We start from the raw sequence: 20896 nt of genomic DNA, 5'->3' as shown, positions 1-20896 counted from the left end.
TTGCAGTACCGTGGTTGTGCCCCTGTAGTATGGGCAGACCCTAGTTCTGAACTCTCAGGCTGTGTCCAGGGGCCGTGCTCAGCCCATGTGTCACAGGGAGTTTCCAGGAGGTGTAACCCTCGGGTGGGTGATGGCATCACCACATCAGCAGACTGCAGGCTCTTTATCTTAGAGCGGGGGGGAGGGGCCGGCTCCCAGGCTGGGGCGTCATTCCAGGGGGACTCTCAGGTCCCTGACTGATGTGTACAGCGCAGAGGACAGGGTGTTTTACTCCTCTGCGTGCATGGGTGCCTGGGATAGCCGCTGTCTATTTTCTCAGCCACTCTTGTTTGCGGCAGCTTTAAGGTTCTGGCTGCCAGACGGGGTTGGGAGCGGTTTTAAAATCTATGCAGCAGCAATTACCCTCCTGCTTGTTAATGAGTGTCTGCTGGGTAAAGACAGTGCTGGTGGTTTGTTTCCTGGCAAGGAATCCACTTTGATTTGAATGTATTACATTGGGGGGTGCTTTCCCCAGGGCAGCCTGGTGCAGCGCATGTCCCTCCGCCTCTGCCTTTCACAGTGCTGGGAGGGATGCACTAATTAGTGATTCATTAACAGCTCTTGATCACTTATCTGATTAAAGTAAAACCTAGGAAGCCTACACCCACCTGATCTTTGCAGCTCTGAAGCCCATCCCCATGTGGCCTGTCCTCTGCCCCCACCCTCCTGTCATGTCTTGCCCCAGTGTCTCTGGGGCAGGGTTATTGTTAGTGCAGTGCCCAGCCCACTGGGGCCCTGATCACAAATACAAACAACGGCAGCAGGAGCGCCAGAGCTCCAGGGCCAGCACGGTTCCTCGGGACACCTCTTACACGGTACTGGGCACTACACCCACATACCCCGGCCCCACAACGGCTAGCTAAGAACAGAGGCCTTGGGTCCCCGTCAGAGGGAGGTACGGGACACCCTCCAGTGTGGGTGATGGCCTGACCACATGACCACGAGGGGGGAGGGTCCCAGAGCCCAGGCTCCAGCCCGAGCCCAATCGTCTACACTGCAATGTTTAGCCCCAGGATCCTGGGTCACAGCTGTGGCCAAGCCGCCTGTCTTTTACTCCAGTGTAGACTGTCCCCTCAAAGCCCGGGGCTGCCTGCTCCAAGCCCAGGATTCCTGGGGCAGGCAGAGCTCCTGCAGGAGGAGAGGAAAGGCAGGGCTAGGAGCGGGGCCCTGCTCTGTGGCCTCTCAGGCAGTCGCTTCCCCTTCGGGGCTCTCTCCCCTCTTCCATGCTGGGCTTTCAGTCTGATTACCAAGCAAAGCAAACGACCTTCAGTAACCCCAGTCGCTGCTGCGGTTTCCATCCCTCCTGGGGCCCCCGACCCACTGCTCCGATGGATTGCCGTGTGGCGCAGGCAGAACGCCATGTCCGGGGCAGAGAGCTGGCAGCTGCAGTCCAGGGCCCCACAGCCAATGAACGAGGCAGCCCCCTGCCATCTTTCTCCAGGTAAACAACTCCCCTCCCCCAGCACTGCGGCCGCTGCTGGCACACTGGGCATGTGCAGGCTCTGGGAAGCCCAGGGGAATGAATGGGGAGGAGCTGGCTGGGCACCATCTGGGCAGACGAGCAGAGAATCAGCATCCCAAGCAGGTGTAACTGTTTGGCTAGGGAAAAAACCAGAGGCTCTGCAGCGGTGGGTCTGCCCAGCCAGAAATGATCTCTGCAAAGAGCACGACCCCCGCCCGTCACCAGCCTGCCTCTGCAGCATTCCTGCAACGGAGAGAGCCAGCCTGCACGCTGCTGAGTGTGAGCGCGCACACATGCACGTGCACTCACGCGCAGGCTCCTCGCCCTCCTGAGGTGCAGAGAAAACCATCCCCCTCCCACTGGCATTCACCAGCTCCAAAGAGATCCATATCCTCCACACACATCACACACACCTGCTCCTGCAGGCGTGTGCACATGCACTAGGAACACACACCTGCTCCTGTAGGCGTGTGCACATGCACTAGGAACACACACCTGCTCCTACAAGAAGATTTTCACCAATATATACACACTGGCACCCGACTATATGTCCAATAGCATGCACACAGACTCCTGCAGGGAGGCACATACCCACTCTCTACACCAGTGGCTCTCAACCTTCCCAGACTGCTGGGCCCCTTTCAGGAGTCAGAGCTGTCTTGCGTACCCCAAGTTTCACCTCACTTAAAAACGACTTGCTTATAAATCAGACCTAAGAATCCAAAGGTGTCACAGCACAGTATTACCGAAAGATTGCTGAATTTCTCACTTTTACCATATAATTATAAAATACATCCATTGGGATATAAATCTTACTGATGTTTCAGTGTACAGTAGACAGAGCAGTACAGACTAGTTACTGTCTGTGTGACATTTTAGTTTGTACGACTTCCCTAGTGCTTTTTATGTTGCCTGTTGTACAAATAGGCAAATCTCTAGATGAGCTGATGCACCCCTGGCAGAGCTCTGCATACCCCAGGGGTACATGTACCCCTGGCTGAGAACCCCTGCTCTCCACAAACCTGCACCTCCACAGATGTTGCACACATGCAGAGCCAGTTGTGTGCACGCACACACTTCTGGGCATACACGACCCCCAGGATGGAAACCCCGCCCCCACTCAAACACACCCTGCTGGCATCCAGAGGAGGGAGAAGCAGCTTGTCCAGGGGAGCCTAGGCTTTTCCCCAACCAACTCACACATAGGGACTCTGCAGCTACCTTGCCCACGCTAGGAGTCACGGTGCCTGAGCGAAGGCGCTAACCCCACCGTCCGGCCTGGTGCAGACAAGGCTTCAGGTGCCATAAGAAATAACGTCCATCTGCAGCCTCGTGGAGCAGGGCTGAGCAGAGCCAGGCCGCTGGCTGCCATCATCTTTCCAGAGGTACGTGCCCAGTTAGAGCCCGTTCTTGAGGACGGCTGCACAAGGAAAGAACTGGCCCAGCAGAGGGAGAAAGCCGGGTCCAGCCCTAGGGACAGAGGCCAGGAGGCAGCGCTCACCTGTACGGTGAGGGGCACAGCGCACACACCTCTCGAGAAGAGAGGTTATCAGAGGACACCAAGGCGCGTCCCAAAGAGGAGCGCTTCCCAGACATGACAGCCATAGCAGGAAGTGCCCTGGGAGGTGCCATGTCCCATGTGGGCAGGGCCGGCTTTAGGCCAATTCCACCAATTCCCCCGAATCGGGCCCCGCGCCTAAGAGGGCCCCGTGCCCAGTGGCAGGGCCGCCAGGGGGGAGGGGGAAGAAGTGGCCAAGAATCCCTTCCCTGGCTAGAGGCTCCTTTTTAATTTTTACTCACCTGGAGGCACTCCGGGTCTTCGGCGGCACTTCGGTGGCAGATCCTTCAGGCGTCAAAGACCCGGAGCGAGTGAAGGACCCACCGCCGAAGACTAGGAGCGCCGTCCGGTGGGTACAAGCCCCACGTGTTTTTTTACGTGTTTTTTTTTTTTTAAGTCATCCCTGCCGGGGCCCCGTCAAAACTATTCAAATCGGGCTCCGCACTTCCTAAAGCCGGCCCTGCACGTGGGGACTGTGCCGGGGCAGCAGGACACATGCAGGCTCTGGCCTTCACCTCATTTTGAACCCAGGCCCCTTTGGACAAGCTCACAGCAGGAGTGCAGGGCTGCTCCAGCAGCAGAGCTTTGAGAAAGTCTGCAGAGAACTTCGCTTGGTAGACCTGCAAACTTCCGGAACAACAATGGACCTGAGGCCAGCAAACATGGCAGCCATGCCCTAGGCACACCTGCCTCCAGGTGACCTAACAGCTCATGTCTCTAAGGAGGGGAGTGAGACACACAGCCAGGCAGCTGCTGGACAGGGCACAGTTCAGCCACAGTACCAGCATTGCATGCAGGCTGGACGGGAAAAGGGCCTTCATGGTCTGAGATAAACCTCTTCCACCCCAGCTTGTGCAGAACGGTGCGCGGCTGGGAGGGGCAGAGTCCACAGCACCACCATGTGCATCCTTTGGGAAGCCACCTCGTTTCACCAGGGCCACAACCATATCCCACCAAATGGAGCCCTTTCAACAGGGGGCTTCAAAGCCTGGTCACTAGGCCCTGGGCAGAGGCTGGGTCCCCTGCCCTGAATGCACGGAGAGCTCACAGAGCTGCCAACACATGATGAAGGAAGATGCCTGAGCCAGCAGCCTCTCACCACCCCATCTGAGCTGCACAACTGAACACCCTCCACATCCATCCTTGTCCCCTTCCACCCACTGGGTAGGAACCCACCTTCCCAACCTACTCAGCCAGACCCTCCCTCCTCAAAGAGGTCTGTCACCCCACAGAAAACTCAGACCCAAGCAGCTCTGTGCGCAGCCAATTTCTGAAAGGCAAAGGAGCGTCTGGTAACATGCTCAGAGAGTGGCACAAGCTCTGTCTCGGTGCAAGGGTCTCAGGGACGGGGGAGGAGTTCCTGGGGCACCGCTGCATAGGCAGCAGGTGACAAAGCCCAGAAGACAATTGTGTGCTTCAAAGAGTCACACTAGGCTCAACCCAGCCCTGGGGACCCCCAGAGGGCTAAGCCTAGGGAGGAGCGTGGTGGCTCCCCCTGCCCTGAAGTGCTGGCTGCAAGGCTGTACATGTCCGGTGTGCACAGAAGTGAGGTTGGAAAGGCCTACTGGAGAGCAGCTGGGGAGTGGGATGGGGTGGGTGGGGGGAAGCTGGGCACTTGGCTGAACAGGGATTGGGCCCTCCTTTTCACCCTGCTCCAGGATACAAAAGGAAACACCTCTCTGGAGACACAAGCCCGGCTCCCAGCTGCAGAGACAGTGACACTCTCCCTTGCCTCTGAGCTGGAGATTACCTAGGGCCTGTGCAGTGCATGGCCATCAGCAAGAGCCCAGCTGGGCACTTGGGCCCACTGCACCCAAGTGGCATCTCCTCCCAGGCATGAAGGAATCTGACCCTGCTAACGCATGGTGAAACTGACTGGGTGAGCCAGGGGCTTTCCTGCCTTGGCTGCAGCTGGGCTGACAAACCTCCCGCACATCCAGTGCTAAAGGGCCACCCTTTGGCAGTGCTGGTTCTAGGGGCCAGCCTGGCTCTCCGAATCCCCACACTGCATGCTCACGAACCTCTCTCCTGTAGATCCCAGGGGGCTGCGTAGAGCAAGGGCAAGCACCGCTCCCACTGGGAGGAGAGGGCACAACGTGGCAAGATGTCCCCGATGGCTTTGTGCCCTGCCTCTCTGATCCTTTCTTTCCTTATGCTAAACGGATCCCGTGGCCCATTATTCTAGAAGGACCCATCTGTCTAGGGTCCATCAGGGGCAGACAGCTGCTGAGCTTCCTCCACCATCAGAACCTCATGGCGGGACCCCAATGCCTGGGGAGCCAAATCCACTGGGTGGCACTGAGCACCCGCGACTGGAGCCCAACCATTAAAAGAGTTCAGCACCCAGTTCTTTGAGAATCTACCCTTCACCTGTACCCATGTGTGCAGGCCTGTTCCTGCCCTTCCCGAGGGCTGGCTGGCACTGCCCTCTCATCCACCTTCACCCCCATCTCACACACCCTTGCTTCTGCTGCAGGACTCAATGGAGCCCAGCAAGGCACATCTGAGCACCCGCCCAGAGGGAGCTGCACGAGCCCCAGGGCACTAGATGGTGGCACCTGCCATTTGGGGCTCACTTAGGCTAAAGCTGGGGTGATAGGAGGCCTGGGAAGAGCAGCCAGGAGGACGTTGCCGAGGAAGCGAGCGCAACTTTGGAGACAGCACTGAGTCTCAAACAAGCAGCGCACAAACACGCACAGGGCACCTCATCGGCAGCACGGCGGCTTCACACCCTCATCAGAACACGCACCCCCACACCGGGGCCGTAGTCCCTCTGGAGAGAGCCAGCGACGCACCTCAGAGAGCCACTGGCACATGCCCACACACAGCCCTGTACCCCACTCCAAGATGTCCCTGCCCCACACAGATAGCCACCCCACCCCACCCCATCCCCGCCCTCACCCGGATACCCGCATGCACTCCTATACCCGATCCCACCACATCCCCGCCCCCACACTCACCCCTGGACCCCACCCCCGGACCGCACTCCCACACAGATACCTGCATGCACCCCTGTACCCCTCCCCACCATATCCCCACCCCCACACTCACCCCTGGAGCCCACCCCCACACAGATACTCACACACACCCCTGTACCTCTCCCCACCATATCTCTGCCCCACACAGATACCCACACTCACTCCTGTACCCCACATATGGATACCTGCATGCACCCCTGTAATCCAACACCACACAGATACCCCTTGTACCCCTGCACTCCACCCCCATATCCCTGCCCCCATACAGATACCCACACACACCCCTCTACCCCCCCTCAGACATGTCCCTGCTCCACACGGATACCTGCATGTACCCCTGTACCTCACCCCAGCTCCCACACAGATACCTGCATGCAACCCTATAGCCCACTTCCACCATATCCCAGCTCAGATACCCCCATGCATCTTGTACCCCTCCCCCACCATATGCCCACCCCTTCAGATACCTACACACACCCCTATATCCTACTCCTACATATACATACCCAAACACTGGTACTCCCACGCACTCGTTCCCCATCCTCACACCCAGATACTGAACATCCCCATATATACGTCTAACCCTCCCCAGGTACCTACACCCCCTATGCCTCAGCCCCCCCCCATTTCTCAGGTACATGCACACACTCCTATGTCTCTCCTGCCTGCCCCCCCTATATACACACACCCTATGCCCCATACCCCAGGTACCTGCATAGAGCCCCATGCCTCACCTGTTACGTTCCTCAGCATATGCACGCTCCCCTAGAGCTGCTCCTTGTAAGGTCTCCCTGGCCATGGGAAATGCTCTGCAGCATTAGGAAGTGGCCTGGGCCAGTGTGATTTAGGCTGTATTCAATGTCCATGTTTCTGTAATGGAATGTGACCGTTTGGGGTTCTTCTGAAAATCACCTGATTTCTGTTGTTTCCAGGGGGCCTGCAGAGCCTGAGTGCTGCAGGGGCTTTCTAGGCAGTATACTGTCCTCTGTAGACACCCTTGTGTGGGTGACAGTCTGACCAGATCATCAGCAAGCAGCTGATTAGTGGGAGTCCCTGGTGTAATGCAGCCAGCCATGCCCTGGCAGGTAGATCACACCCCTCTATTCGACCAACTTCAGAATAGCTCTCCAAGGGAGCTGTGTGCTCTCTGCCCAAAGCTAAGAACTCACTGATTGGCCTGGTTATTGCGAGGTGTATGTACAGGAACAATTTCAGCGCTGTGCAATGTGTAGGAGATTGTGTTCCCAGGGTGCTGGGACTGAAAGCTCTCACCTGAGGAAGGGGAGGCAGAGAGCTGACCCATTCAGCATCTGTGAAGAAAGCCTGCGTTTACTGGCTAGACTGGATGCAGGCTGCAGATTTACAAAGACAAACGATTCTCCCGGGGATAAGGAAGAGTAGCTAGAGACTGTCTGAGAGGAGAAGAAATGGCCCAAATGGTGCACCGTTACAAAGGAGTCACTCTGCCAGCTGGAGAAGCGCTGCAAGAACTAACCAGTGGGTGAGAAATCTCCTATTAGGCAGGAAAGGCACTTGTTACTAAGTACAGGCTCTGGATTGCATTTTGTGTTTTTCTCCTAACTATAACCTTATGGTTCCACATTCTTTTACTTGACTCTTTATCTCAAGCTCTGTCCAATAAACTTCAGTTTGGTTTGACTATGAACCTGTCCAAGTGCCTTGGGCTGAGGAGACTGTGGAACTGAGGTGAAACCAGTGAACAGGGCTGCACTGGCTCCACTGAAGCAGCAGATTGGCGTGCATTGGGGGTGTTCAGAAGATAAGGGACCGGGCATTCGAGTGTCACAAAGTGGGGTGTGCAAATTGCCAGCCGGCAGAGGCCACGGAGCTCGAGCACAACACCTGTGTTGGCAGCAGCTGGTGGCGGGTGAGTAAGCAGGTGGGAGTAATTCACCCCAGACAGCTCAGGTACCCCCCAAAAAGGGTCACACCAGGTTGGGGTAGATCACTGGTGTCGATTTTGCAGAGGTTTGGGCTGAGGTTTTACCCCCATTCTGGCTTGGAGGCCTTCCTGCATTTGCATGTTAGTTTTTATTTGCACCTAATGGATTGGTATGCGGATTTAATGAATTCATGTTTTCCTAACTGTTCTATTTTGCAGCAAGTTGAAGGTTCCGTTCTAGGTGCCAGCTGAGTCTAAGGCGGTTCTGTGATCTATGAAGCAGGCAAATCGCTTACCATTTGTTGTTTCTGTCGGTTTGTTAACGAGGGTGTCAACCCTCCAACTGGGAGCGAGCTTCCCAGTCTGGCTCCATAGACTCGCGGTAGCAGGGATCATGCTAGCGCCTTGGGCTGGAGCTCTCAAGCTCCCTCACTCCCCTTCGGCTCCAGCCCAAGCTGGAACATCAAAGCATCATCTACACAGCTCTCTGTAGAGCCCTCTTGTGAGCCCCATTGGCACAAGTCTGTGGACCTGGCCTGGGAGGCTCTCCCAGATGCAGTGTGGACCCATCAGGAGTGTCTGCAGGGTGGGGTTCGGAAAGTCTGTGACAGGGCAGAGTTAAGGTGACTTGGGGGCCTAGTTCTGCATTTCAAGCCCTTACCATGTCTGGAGTGCTGTTAAACTTCCCCTGACCTGTGAATTTCCTGGGCTCATGCTGCAGGGCTTGGGGATAATGACATCTCGACAATGTATTTTACCCTCAGGTGCTGACACGTCCTCTCAGGGGTAACCCATTTACCACAGCTCCTGTCTGGGGAATGGGAGGAAGCGACAAAACATCTGCAGCTGCTGCTCCCACAGCCAGTTCTGACTCATTTCTGCTTTGGAACCATAGAGTAATTAGTCACCAGAGCCCATCGCAGGGAGGGGCTGGATTGGCAGGTCAGGTTCAGTGTCATTTAATACTGCCTGGGCCAGGGATTCTTAGGGCTGATCCACTGAAGGCGCCCTTCAGCCCTGGCATATTATCAGGGGCCCGGGGAGCTGTAGTGATATTTTCAAGGGTAATTCTGTTTCCAGTTATATTTCCATGGCCTTGCATCAGGGGGCCAGGATGGAGCCTCTTGTAGAGGTCCCAGAAGTGTCTGTCCACATCCCACTAGTCTGGATTGGCATCTCTGTTCCTGATCCCACACCCCAAACAGCTACAGACCTACAGCCCCAGGCCAACCCCACACGTGCTCTGGGACATTCCTCTACCTTTGTTCTCCTGGGGACAGCCCACACTTGGCCCATCTAGCACCAGCCACCCAGGCAGTGCAAGCCTGTTAACCGCTTTCCCCTTCCCTGCCCCTGGGCGGGGGGCCAGGGTTACACTCTTCATTTACAATGGGGAAATGCAGGCCTGGAGAAGGCGGACAGAAGGGGGACAGAACCAGGAACAGAACCCTAGTGCCTTGCCTACATCTCTATTGCTCTAAGCACTAGACTCTCATTCCCTTTGCTAGGGAGTGCTTGGCAGCAGCGCTGGCTGGGGGCTGGCTCACAGCCAGGCTGGGAGTGCCCACACTTACCTTCTGAGTGGTGGGAGAGAGTGAGCAGACTGACGCAGGAGGCGCCGATGCCGGAGCCAAAGACAGTGATTCGCAGGGGGTCCCCCCCGAAGAAGGCAATATTTTCACTGATCCAGCGCAGCGCCTGGATCTGATCCAGCAGCCCATAGTTCCCCTTGGCTGCCTGGTCCCCGGTGCTCAGGAATCCTGCAGCCAAACGGAACCCACTTAGGACACAGCAAGTAGCCGGTCTCGTGACCTCCCACAATCCCCTCCAGTCCCAGCCAGCGTGGGAGCCCCTCTCAAACCTCCGGCTGCAAACACCTGTGGCCAAGGCCGTGCAGCAAGCCTCTGGGATCTTCTTTGACTGTGAGCCTCAGAGCTGAGGCCAGGGACCCCCACTGTGAGCCCCCGGGGCCCCCATCCCACTGCCAGCCCCGGCACCCTCCCCACTCTGAGCCCCCGGGGCCCCCATTTCCCTGCCAGTCCCTGGCACCTCCCCACTGAGAGCCCCCAGGAACAGGCTCTGAATCTTCTGGGGCCTCCATCCCTGCTGTGAAATGGGGACAAAGAGCCTGCCTTTCCCAGCTGGACTCTCCCACTGCTCCTTCCCACTCCTCTCCTGGGCACAATGTAGCAGCCCAGCCCACACCCCTTGGGTGGCCAGCAGGGCTCAGTGCAGAGGAATGGGCCTACATGGGCACTCGGCTGAGCCATCTGCTTTCTGAGAGATGACCTCCCACTCGATTGACCACCATCAATAGAGTGACTCAGGCCCTGAGCCCTGTTCCAGCACAGGCTGCAAGGAGCCGTCCTGCTGGGCTGACGAACCCAGGAGTCCCCCAGCCACCTCCCCATCGCCTCTCTCTGCCTGCAGACACTCTCCAGGTCCCTGGGGCTCTCACTGCTCCAGCAGGGGTGGGGGGCTCACTTCCCCAGAGCGGTGGAGCTCCTCACGGCCCAGGGAAGCCATCAGCTTCTGCCCTCAGCAATTTCTTCAGGCCAAACCATTGGCTTGGGGCATTAGCTAAAGAAACGACGAGGCCCCCCACAGTCCCTGACTCCAGCCCCAGCCCAGAGAGCAGTATGTCCACTGCTCATGGCAGGGCTCACCAGCCCAGCCCCCAGCCTTCGCCAGGCCTGCGGCAGCTGGCAGAACCAACGTTCCTCCATTCTGCAGAGCACCCAGGCCAAGCATCCTGTCATCAGCCTTCTAACGCAGCTGGGGGAGGGGAGTGGAAAGCCCCCAGAAAGCCCCTGTTCACAGACAAGTTGGGCTGGGGCAGAGGGAGGGTTTGGGGTGCCAGGCATAAACAAGGGGGCTCGGAATGAACCTGGCCACAGGAGAGGATCCCCAACAAGGCAGCTCCTCTGTCCACTCTGGGAGCTGGGGCTGGGAAGAGGTGCCTGGTGCCTGATTTTGAGAAGCCTGTGTGTCCCTAGCCCCAACGGATGTCAGTGTGAATCATGCCTCAGGAATCTCAGGTCAGCACACTTGGCCTAAGTGAATTGGTCCAACATCTGCAGCTGGCCTGCCTGAGCCCACCCTCCCTCCACAGGACACTCTCCCAAGGGAAAGGTGGAAGAATACACACACTGCAGGGACCAAGCCCTCCGGCTGCCCTGGGAGAGAGGGGCTAGATATGGCCTTGCCCATCTGGAGCGGCTCAGCTCTGCATGGCTTCAGTGCCAGCAGGCCCACTGGCCATTGCCAGGAGCAAAGCTGTGCCCTGCAAGCGCTGACACAGCCTGGCTCTGGGGTCTGCTGTGGTGCGCCAGCAGGGTAAGCCATCTGCCCTTCGAGAAAGCTCCCATCGATCTGTTTCCAGAGGCAGAATGGATGGGACATGTCCCAGGGGGCGGCTCATTAGCGCTGGCTGGGCAGCTGCTGCTCCCAGCCTCCAGGGAGGAGGAGCTGGATAAACACATGTATTAATTATTTAACCGTGGATCAATATTTGCTTTCAGCTGAGCCAGGCTGTGTAAATGAAACTAAACTCCCCAGTCCAGGGAGCCTCAGCGCTGCCCCAGAGCCCAGCCACAGGCATGTACAGCGCTGGCAGAGAGGTCGGGGACAGGCAGCAGGAAGCACAAAGGGCCAGCTAGAGGCCCCAAGCCCACTCCCACCTTTCTCAGGTGATGCTGGCAGGACTGAACAATCTCAATGACACCCTCATCCCCCTGCCCCAACCCTTCTGGCCATAACTTGACCCCCCCGGGCCCCTTCCCTGAGCCACGGGGAGACACGACCCCCCCTTGGGGAGACATGAGGGCAGGGCTACAGGGCCCTGGGCTGAGGTTCTCCCTCATCCCTGTGAGCAGAACAGATCTGCAGCTAGAGGAACTGCAGGGGAAGGGCAGAGCACAGCCTTCAGCAGGGATACCAAACTGGCCTCCCTGGAGCTCCTGATGCCGCCGGGGGGACCTCCTTCCAGCCCGTCAGCTCCTCTCCGAGCAGGCCACTTCCCTTCCTAGGCCGTCCTGAGCAGAGTCCCCCTGGAGTTCTGCCCCCCACCACGCCCCTGCCCCCCACCCTCGGAGCTCTGCCTCCCACACCCCTGCCCCCCGCCCTCGAGGCTCTGTCCCCCACACCCTTTCTCCCCTGGCCTCAGGGCTCTGCCTCCCACACCCCTTCTCCCCTGGTGTCACGTTATTGATTTGAACTGGGACCGTATAGAACATGGTTGCAACCAAAGTCCTGTAGTGGCACCAAATCTTGTATAAAGGGTGTCAAATGGGGTTTCTAAGACAAGGTTAGCGTTTGCTGGTTATGATTATGCTGTCTATATGTGTGTATCAATTTTGTAGTTGAAGTTATGAATATTGGCTCTATACTGTCTGTATTTCAAACTTATGCTATGCTTCTGGGTGACATCCCAGATAAGTTGGTATTAGCTCTGCCTAGCCTGCTTGATGTCCCATTAAGGACCATCAGCTATGGAACTGACCCATTGAGAGAAGGCAGATACGCCTTGTAACTCAGCAAAGTATGCAGGGACCTGCCCATGTGACTCCAGACTCCATTTTGCTGTAATTTTCCACAGTAAGAACAAAGAGGTGTTCTTACACCTGGAAAAGACTATAAAAGGCTGATGCCTCATCTCCATCTTGTCTTCAATCCTGCTTCATACCTCTGGAGGGACTTTGCTACAAACTGAAGCTCTGAACAAAGGACTGATGACCCATCCCAGCTGGGGATGTATTCCAGAGACTTGAGCTAGACCTGCAGTTTATTCTATCACTGCTACAGGCCTGAACCAAGAACTTTGCCATTACTGTATGTAATTGATTCCATTTAACCAATTCTAGCTCTCATCTCTATCTTTTTCCTTTTATAAATAAACCCTTAGATTTTAGATTCTAAAGGATTGGCAACAGCGTGATTTGTGGATTAAAACTGATTTGTATATTGACCTGGGTCTGGGGCTTGATCCTTTGGGATCAAGAAAACCTTTTTTCTTTTACTGGGGTATTGGTTTTCATAACCATTTGTCCCCATAATGAGTGGCACTGGTGGTCCCCATAACGAGTGGCACTCTCAGTTGGGTCCCGCCAGAACCAGCATCGTTACACCTGGCCTTGGGGCTCTGTCCCCCAGACCCTTTCTCCCCTGGCCTCGGGGCTCTGCCCCACAGCTCGGGGCTCTGCACCCCCTTCTCCCCTGGCCTCGGGGCTCTGCACCCCACACTCCCATCCTAGGGGCTCTGTCCCCCACACCCCTTCTCCCCTGGCTTTGGGCTCTGCCCCCCCCCCGCCCTTGGGGCTCTGCCCCCCAAACCCCTGTCCTAGGGGCTCTGCCCCACATACCCCTTCTACCCTGGCCTTGGGGCTCTGCCCCACATACCCCTGCTCCCCCCACCTAACAAGAGCTGAGTCCCTCAGGGCTCTGCCCCACATATCCTTGCCCCCCACCCAACAACAGCTGAGGCCCTCAGGGGCCCCTCTTCCTCCCCCCCGCCCTGGGAGTTGGGCCCTGCTGCGCCCGTACCTAGCACGCCCACGCGGTAGTTGAGGGTGATGACGATGACGTTGCCGTAGCTGGCCAGGATGCTGCCATCAATCATGTTCCCTGTGCCCTCCATGTAGGAGCCGCCATGGATATAAACCATCACGGGCTTGGCCCCACTGTCACGAATGTCTGAAAAAAGAGGAGGTTAAACACAGGACTCTGCCAGGAGGGTGGACCGCAGGGGAGAGGAACAACACCAGCTGCCAGGACCTGCGGAGGGGTAGTGCTGCAACCATGCCCAGGCCAGCTAGGGCCTGGGCATCTCACCCAGGACAAATGGAGCCCAGCCCACCACAGGCCACGCCGTCACCTGCCCTCCAGGATTCCCAGAGACCTTATGGGCCCAACCCCGGCGGTGCCAGATCCCGGCACTGCTTCTCCCACCAGGCCAGCTGCCCCAGGTGGGTCAGGGCTCTGCAGGCCACAGGCCATGAGAGGGCACTGAAAGGGATTCCTGGGCTTTCCCTGGAGAGGGATCTTGCTGTATGTCACTCAGCACTGGGCCCATCCTGGGGCTCCTTCCCCAGCAGCCTGATAGGGAGTGTCCTGCATGCACAGGGGCTGCAGGAGCCTGCAAACAGCCCAGCTGCAGCAGGCCGGTGGCTAGCTGAGTCCTGGAAGCTGGCATTGCTTTGGGAAGGGGGGAGATGTGCAGGACCTGGGGCAGGTGGAGGGAGATCACTGCTCGCATTTCTGACCTCGCCATGGAAAGGCAGGAACCCCTCTGTCTCTTGCCATGACCCCCTTGCTCTACCCCCAGTGCCCAGACAGACCATGGCAATGAGGGGCAGACAGACTGACCAGATGGGCACAGGGAACGGGGGAGATGGAGGAGTAGGGAATGAGGGGAATACAGGAGAGTGGGGACTGGACTAGGTCATGAGGAATGGAGTGTCAATGGAGGGGGTGCTGGACAGTGAGGGGTCATGGGGTGGGGCACTAGATGCTGAGGGCCTATGGGGGAGGGGAGGCATCAGGTGCCCTCTCTTCTGTCTGTGAACATCTCAATGGAAGGTCCTGCTGCACCCTCGGCCCTGCCCCTGGTGTTCTGCCAAAGAAGCAGGCACTGGAGCCCCTCCACCTCTGGCTGCAGACCCCACACTCCTTATGCTTGGCCTCAGCATCTCTCTCGCTCCCCTCAGCGGGCGCTGGGGGTCTGGCACAGGTAGGGCAGCCCTTTGCTGACTCCTGCCCTGTTTTCTGACTCCCGAGGCAACGCCTGAAGGGGCCAGTGCCAGCCATTGGCAATGCTTGTGCGTTGGCTGAGCAGAGGGCACACAGCCAGTGTCACAGGCCTACCTCCGCCGCCAGGCCTAGCCCTCTGACCACAGCATCCCGAGGCTGGGACCCGCTTCTCTATAACTGCTAATTCGACTAGCTCCCCTGGCTCTCCCTCCTGAGTGCCAGCAGCCCAGAGCCCCTGCAGACGCACACTGATCCCAGGCCAGGCAGGCTCAATTCTGAGCAAGCCAAACCTTCCAACACCTTCAGCAGGACAGGGGCCCCACAGGGTCAGTGAGACATGGACCCCACTGGGCTATCATCCATGTATTGGGCCTGGGTCTCTCCTTTGGATGGCTGCCCTGGTGAAAGAGATGACGTTTCCTACCCCAGGCTGGCAGCACACAGACAGGGCAGCATCACCCCAGGCCAGAGGGCTGATGGGGCTCAGATGGGTCTGCTAACCTCGGCTCATTAAGCCTCTGGTTCTGGGTTCTCTGGGGAGCCAAGCTGGCTGCTGCCCCAGGCACCTACAAGCAAGTCCTTCCCAGCACTCCTGACAGACGCAGGGGCACCTGGCACTGTGCAGGCAAGGCCAGCGCACTCAGAGGCTAACCAACCTCCCTCATCTAGTCCATCCCCACCCCCATCTTCCCGGAGGAATCTGGGTGAGTCATGGCTCTTTTCCCTAGAAGGGGCCTACAGGTCAGTATGCCTATGAGAAGAGCATTTCCTGAGGTTACAAACAGAGCCCACCTATTAGCCCTCTACAGGTGGCCATAAGTGTCCCCTCTCTCCAGGCCCAGGGACTCCTTGGTTGGCTGGGGCTGATTCCCCTTTGAGCAGACGGCGCCTAGGCAGGTCTAAAGGCCCCCGGAGGGAAGTTCTCAGGCTTCCAGCCTTGACTTGGGAATGCATTTGGTATCTAGCTTAGATCTCTTGCCAAGGAATTTACCGTCCCCCTTGACCACACTCCCACACACTGTGCTGGGCAGGGCCAGGACATCCCCCGCATCACACATCTGGAGGCGAAGGCCTGGAGCAGCCCAGGGTCATGCAGGGAGACTGTGGCACGGCCAGCCTTGAACCAGGTCTCCTGAGTCCCAAGGTGGCTCCTTAAACACTAGACAAAGCAGCCCTCCTCTGATACTGCGATTTGCTTTGTCAGCCACTCAAAGCACACAAACCTCTCAAGCCCTGACCGAAGGCTGGGAAGACAGCAGCATACAGGAAATGGCCAAAGAGGCTCCCAGCCCGAGCTCCAGTTGTTGGAATGGCCTTTTGGTGGCTGCAGCTGGAGTCAGAACTCTGAGGGTGAAAGCCCAGAACTACCACCAAAGCAGCGTGTCCACAGCCTGTCAGGTTCATTGGGGTGGTTTAATTATGTCGCGGGGAGAGCGCTCTCTCGCTGGCATAGAGCGGCTACACAGGAGACCTTACAGCAGTGCAACTGTAAGATCCATAGTACAGACGTAGCCTAAGGGGACTGTCTGACTTCATGGTAAGACTATTATAATGATCCAGGGGTTCACACTTGTTACTGGCTTGGTGAAATCTAATGATAGAACATAGCGCCAGCTTGGGGTGCCTGCCCTGTTTCTGACAGTGTGCCCGGAGGTGGGCACTTGTGGCCATGAGCCACTCCAGACAGCGTGACAAGCGTGACTTCCAGAAAAGAGATCAGGAGATGGAGAATCCCGTTCCCCCTGGGAGTTTGTTTCAGTGGTTAATCACCCTCGCTGTTACAAATCTCCAGGGCCGGATTAACTCTCCTGTGGACCTGGGACTATTCGATTTTGTGGGGCCCCTGTGTACAAGTCTTTTTCCTGGGAGGGAGTTTGGTGCAGGAGGGGGCTGGGACAGAGGATTGGGGTGCAGGAGAGGGTGTGAGGTCTGTGAGGGAGTTTGGTGCAGGAGGGGGCTGGGACAGAGGATTGGGGTGCAGGAGAGGGTGGGAGGTCTGTGAGGGAGTTTGGTGCAGGAGGGGGCTGGGACAGAGGATTGGGGTGCAGGAGAGGGTGTGAGGTCTGTGAGGGAGTTTGGTGCAGGAGGGGGATTCTGATATGGGGCGGGGGATTGGGGTGGAGGCGGGGGTGCGAGGTGCGAGCTCCAGCCAGGAGGTGCTTACCACAGGCTGGCAGTTCAGTAGGGCTCAGGCAAGCTGCCTGCCGTAAGGAAGCAGCTGGCTCCTAGCACGTCTCTGCAGCCCCTGGGAGGAAGGGGACAGCATGTCTCCGTGCGCTGCCTGCACCCGCAAGCGCCGCCCCCGTTGCTCTCATTGGACGGTTTCCAGCCAATGGGAGCTGTGAGGACAGTGCTGGTGGCGGAGGCAGCCTGCGGAGCCACCTCCCCCCTTGCCAGGGGCCGTAGAAATGCGTTAGCAGCCAGCCGCTTCTGGGAGCGGCATGGGGCCATGGCATGCAGGCAGCCTGCCTGAGCGTCTCGCTGCGCCGCAGGACTTTTAGCGGCCCAGAGTTGGAGATGGTTGCCTATGATTTATTTTTGTGGGGCCCCCCCTTGAACCAGGGCCCTGGGCTGCAGCCCCTAAAGCCCCTGCCTTAATCCGGCTCTGCAAATCTCTGCCTAATTTCTATTTGAATTTATCTAGCTTCAGGTTCCAGGCGTTGGGAAGGATTAGATTCTTTGTCAGTAAATGCTGATAAGTATCGATTTCACCATGCACACACAAACCAACTAAAAGATATTTCCATTGATTATTAACAACATTTACTGAGAGGCAAAGTAAGAAAAATATTGCTTCAGAAATTACTAATTTGATTGAAGAGTATTTACTTTGCATAATTTGACACGTGATGTTGACAATGTGTTTTAACAATTATAAACCTTTAACTTTTGAAATCTCAGTGTTTACTGTCATTTAATTATTGTCTGATACCCCCCATAATTTTCTATGACTATGAAAATTTAAATTGATAAAAATCTTAAAAAATACTTAAAACCTGTAATTTTGTGCACTGTGAAAATGTTAAAATCAATAAAAATCTAACAAATACTTAGAAATAAACATTGATATTCTCCATTAAAAATGATCAAAAACTTTAATTAGGCTTGGCAGAATTCGATTTTACGAGCCCTTTAGAACCCACTATTTCTCCCTGAGAAGGAATGTACATGCTGTAATCAAATCACCTCTCAATCCCCCTTTTGATGGGCTAAACAGATGGTGCTCTTTATTCTCTCACTGTCAGGCATTTTCTCCAGACCTCAAATAATTTTTGTGGCTCTTTTCTACACCCTCTCCAATTCTGGACTACTACAGGGCCAGAACAGCCCCATGTGTGCAACTTAGAGTAACCCTGGGGCTGCTCTAAATTACTGCAGCCTGCTCAGTCACTACCTGTCACTTATGGCCACAGCAGCATGGGCTACACCTCCCAGCCCAGACCACTCCTTAGGCTGAAGCTTGCCAAATGCAGCGGGGGTACCAAGGGGATTCTCCCTTGGCTTTTACAAGCAGCTTACAGTACCTATTCACTGCCAGAACCCTCTCCTGCTGTGTCACCAGGTGGCGGCAAGCCCCGTAACTGCACCTGGGGTGGAGAATTCTTTGAGGCGTCCACAGGGAGGAGTTGCTACACAGAGCATCTGGACATTGTCCTGTGGGCAGGCTGCACAAGCTGGAAAGGCTACGCATTCTGGACCTTTTCTCATTTAAATCCCTCAGACTTGCTCCCTCTCCGGACCTTTCGCATCTCAGCCCTGGCGGAGCTAATGTCTCTGGCAACAGCATTCTCAGCACTGCGTTTTTTCAGTCCTGCACACGGGACTGCCATCACCAAGCCACTCACCCCCTGGTGCCTCAGTGGAGCTAATCCGGTGCAGCATGGGAGACGTTGTGACACAAGGGGGAAGCTGCTTTCTGGGCCCCCACACATTTACCTCCCCCCAATCTAAGCACCCGTGTGTACATACATAGACACCCCCGCCCCCAAATGCCACAGCTGCAGTGGGGAGGCTGAGGGCCATGCAGCACCAGGGAATGTGCAATCCCCAACATTGTCAATGTGTCCGCCAAGGATATCGCTAATGAGGTGAATTTATCACAGTGACGTGCATTGAAGACCAACACCAATTTAGGTCACAGTACAAGGGGTTCTGGGATGGGGGCAAAAGGCTGCAGATGGAAAGACAGGCTGGTTTTGCCAGGTTAAATTCCATCTGCCAGGAGGGTGCCCTGAATGCCACAGGACTCTCACAATTCACCAGGTTCCACTGACATCAGTTTACAGCTGTGTCCTCAGCAAACTTCCCCACAAACTCTCCCTTCCTGCCAACACGATAGGTCAGTTGCCTTTTATACTGAGCACCAGCCAGCTTTGCAGCTCCCTTAGGCCTGGTCTACATTCAAAGTTGCGCCAGATTAAAAATCACACTTTCAGTTAAAGTGATACAAGACCGTACCTGGATGCTGGGAATTCACTTTAAACCTGGCTTGTATCCATTTAATTTCACTCGATTCTCTATTGATACAAGCCAGGCTTAAACTGAATTCCCAGCATCCAGACAGGGTATTGGACCAGTGTGACTCAGTCATCTTAAAAGCCCATCTTCAGTTATGCTGCTGCAACTGTGTAGGGCAGGGCCTTGGCCTCTGTACACAGCAGGGTCCTTGCTGATCTGCAGATTTTGGGGCCTGTCTTTTACTCTCACTTGCTCCACCCCCGTTTTTGTTTTCACTGCCAGCAATCTGGGCTCTTTGTTATTAAAGGGAGACACCCCCTTGCACTACCTCCTCCAGGCAGGAAAGGACCACAACCCCTCCTCTCTGCACCTTCCAGGCACTGAGGGGCCCAGCCCAGTCATTTCCCCCTCCAGCTCCACACCTAGCCTGCTGTGCTGGTCTCCAGCCCCACTCTGACCTTGCAACTCTTGAACCTGTCCAGACACTCCTCCCGCCACAGCAAACTCCAGCTGCTCCTCCACTGAGGCTCTGAACAGCTCTGCCCAAACAGCGTCGCCTCCTGCTGCCAGAACTGAGAAAGGGTCTCTTAGGCGGAGCAGCTGGAAACCACTGCCTTAGCACCACCGCGCCCCCCCCCCCCGGAAGAGCCCCGCACTCCTTGCCTGGGGGACAGCGCTGGCTGGGAATCGTCCCCGGCGGGGCAGGCTGGGAGCCCCTTGGCCAGCACATGGAACATGAGTGTAGTGCAGGGAACCCTGCACTGCACTGGCTGAGAGGAGAAAGATGCGATGAGATCTAACTGGGCTTCTCCGCCTCTACATTCTGAGCCTCCCTGATGCCTTAGTTCGGACCTGCTCCACTTGAGACATCAGAGGCTCACGTTCCAGGGACTTGATACCAGGGGACTGGCACAATAAAAGGCATCTGGTGCGCACCCATCCCTCTGGCCTCTGGCAAATCATCACATGCACTGCCTCAGCGGCAAGGCACCCCTGGCCCTGACTAAGGAGCTGCTGCCCATGGCTCCACCTCCAGCCGGGGGCTCAACTCGGGAAATTCTTGTTTATTCCTTTGTGGTGGATCTAATGTTTAGCCACCCACATGCCAAGGTCACTAACTCACAGTTAATCAGGCTGCCACCACAACGACCATCACCTGCCACGGGGCAGCACCACTTCTCCCAGTGCCCCCTGGCGATTCAAATCAGAGCTGCGCAGAAGGGACTGCACCCTCCCATACTGTCCAGGCCCCAGTTCTGCATTGGACATGGCAGGCAAAATCAGATACTCCTGTCCACTCTGCTGAGAAAAGCCACCTGCCAAGGCTGATCTGTCCCTGGCCGCACAGAGCCCAGCAACCCGAGAGGGGTGGCCAAGCCACTGAAGTAATGCTTGCCTTTCCTCCCCTTCCCGCAGTCAGGCTCTTTGAGACTAGCTGCCAAATTCACCAGCTCATTGTGACAGTGTGCAGTGCCCCGGTTCGCTCCCGCCAGGCAGCCCCATCCAACCCTGGCGTGTTCACTCGTTCACCCACAGGCTCTGCCATACTCTCAGCAAACAATACAGCATGCCTGTCCTCTCCCTCACACCTGGGCGGTACCAGAGCTGCTGCCCTCCTCAAATCCACTCAGATGGGGCTTGGGCCAAGAGCTGGCAAGTCACAGACTCACAAGCAGTGCGTTGTGGAATGCATGGTCGCCCTTAACAGCAACTGTGCAGCAAGCACAGCCAGATATTTAAAGCAGATCAAA

At 56.5% G+C, this 20896-nt stretch overlaps 1 protein-coding gene across 6 annotated transcripts in view; it reads right to left on the bottom strand.

The window, feature by feature from the left end:
* Positions 1-20896, bottom strand: part of NLGN3 (neuroligin 3) — an 85557-nt gene that overhangs the window by 10676 nt on the left and 53985 nt on the right. For 4 of the 6 annotated variants that reach the window (XM_065556840.1, XM_065556842.1, XM_065556841.1 and 1 more), the window contains 2 exons: positions 13482-13631; positions 9515-9700 (listed from right to left, as the gene is read on the bottom strand). The exons of 1 other annotated variant lie outside the window; for it this stretch is intronic. In XM_065556840.1, coding sequence (XP_065412912.1) covers positions 9515-9700; positions 13482-13631 — 336 coding nt within the window. Of the gene's footprint in view, positions 1-9514; positions 9701-13481; positions 13632-16851; positions 17006-20896 lie in introns of those variants that run through there. One more of the 6 variants, XM_065556845.1, reaches the window with a different exon arrangement.

This window comes from Chrysemys picta, chromosome 9 (genome assembly GCF_011386835.1).
Source record: "Chrysemys picta bellii isolate R12L10 chromosome 9, ASM1138683v2, whole genome shotgun sequence".
Taxonomy (NCBI): domain Eukaryota; kingdom Metazoa; phylum Chordata; order Testudines; family Emydidae; genus Chrysemys; species Chrysemys picta.
The sequence above is the reverse complement of the archived record's forward strand: the minus strand, read 5'-3'. Positions and strand labels throughout refer to the sequence as shown.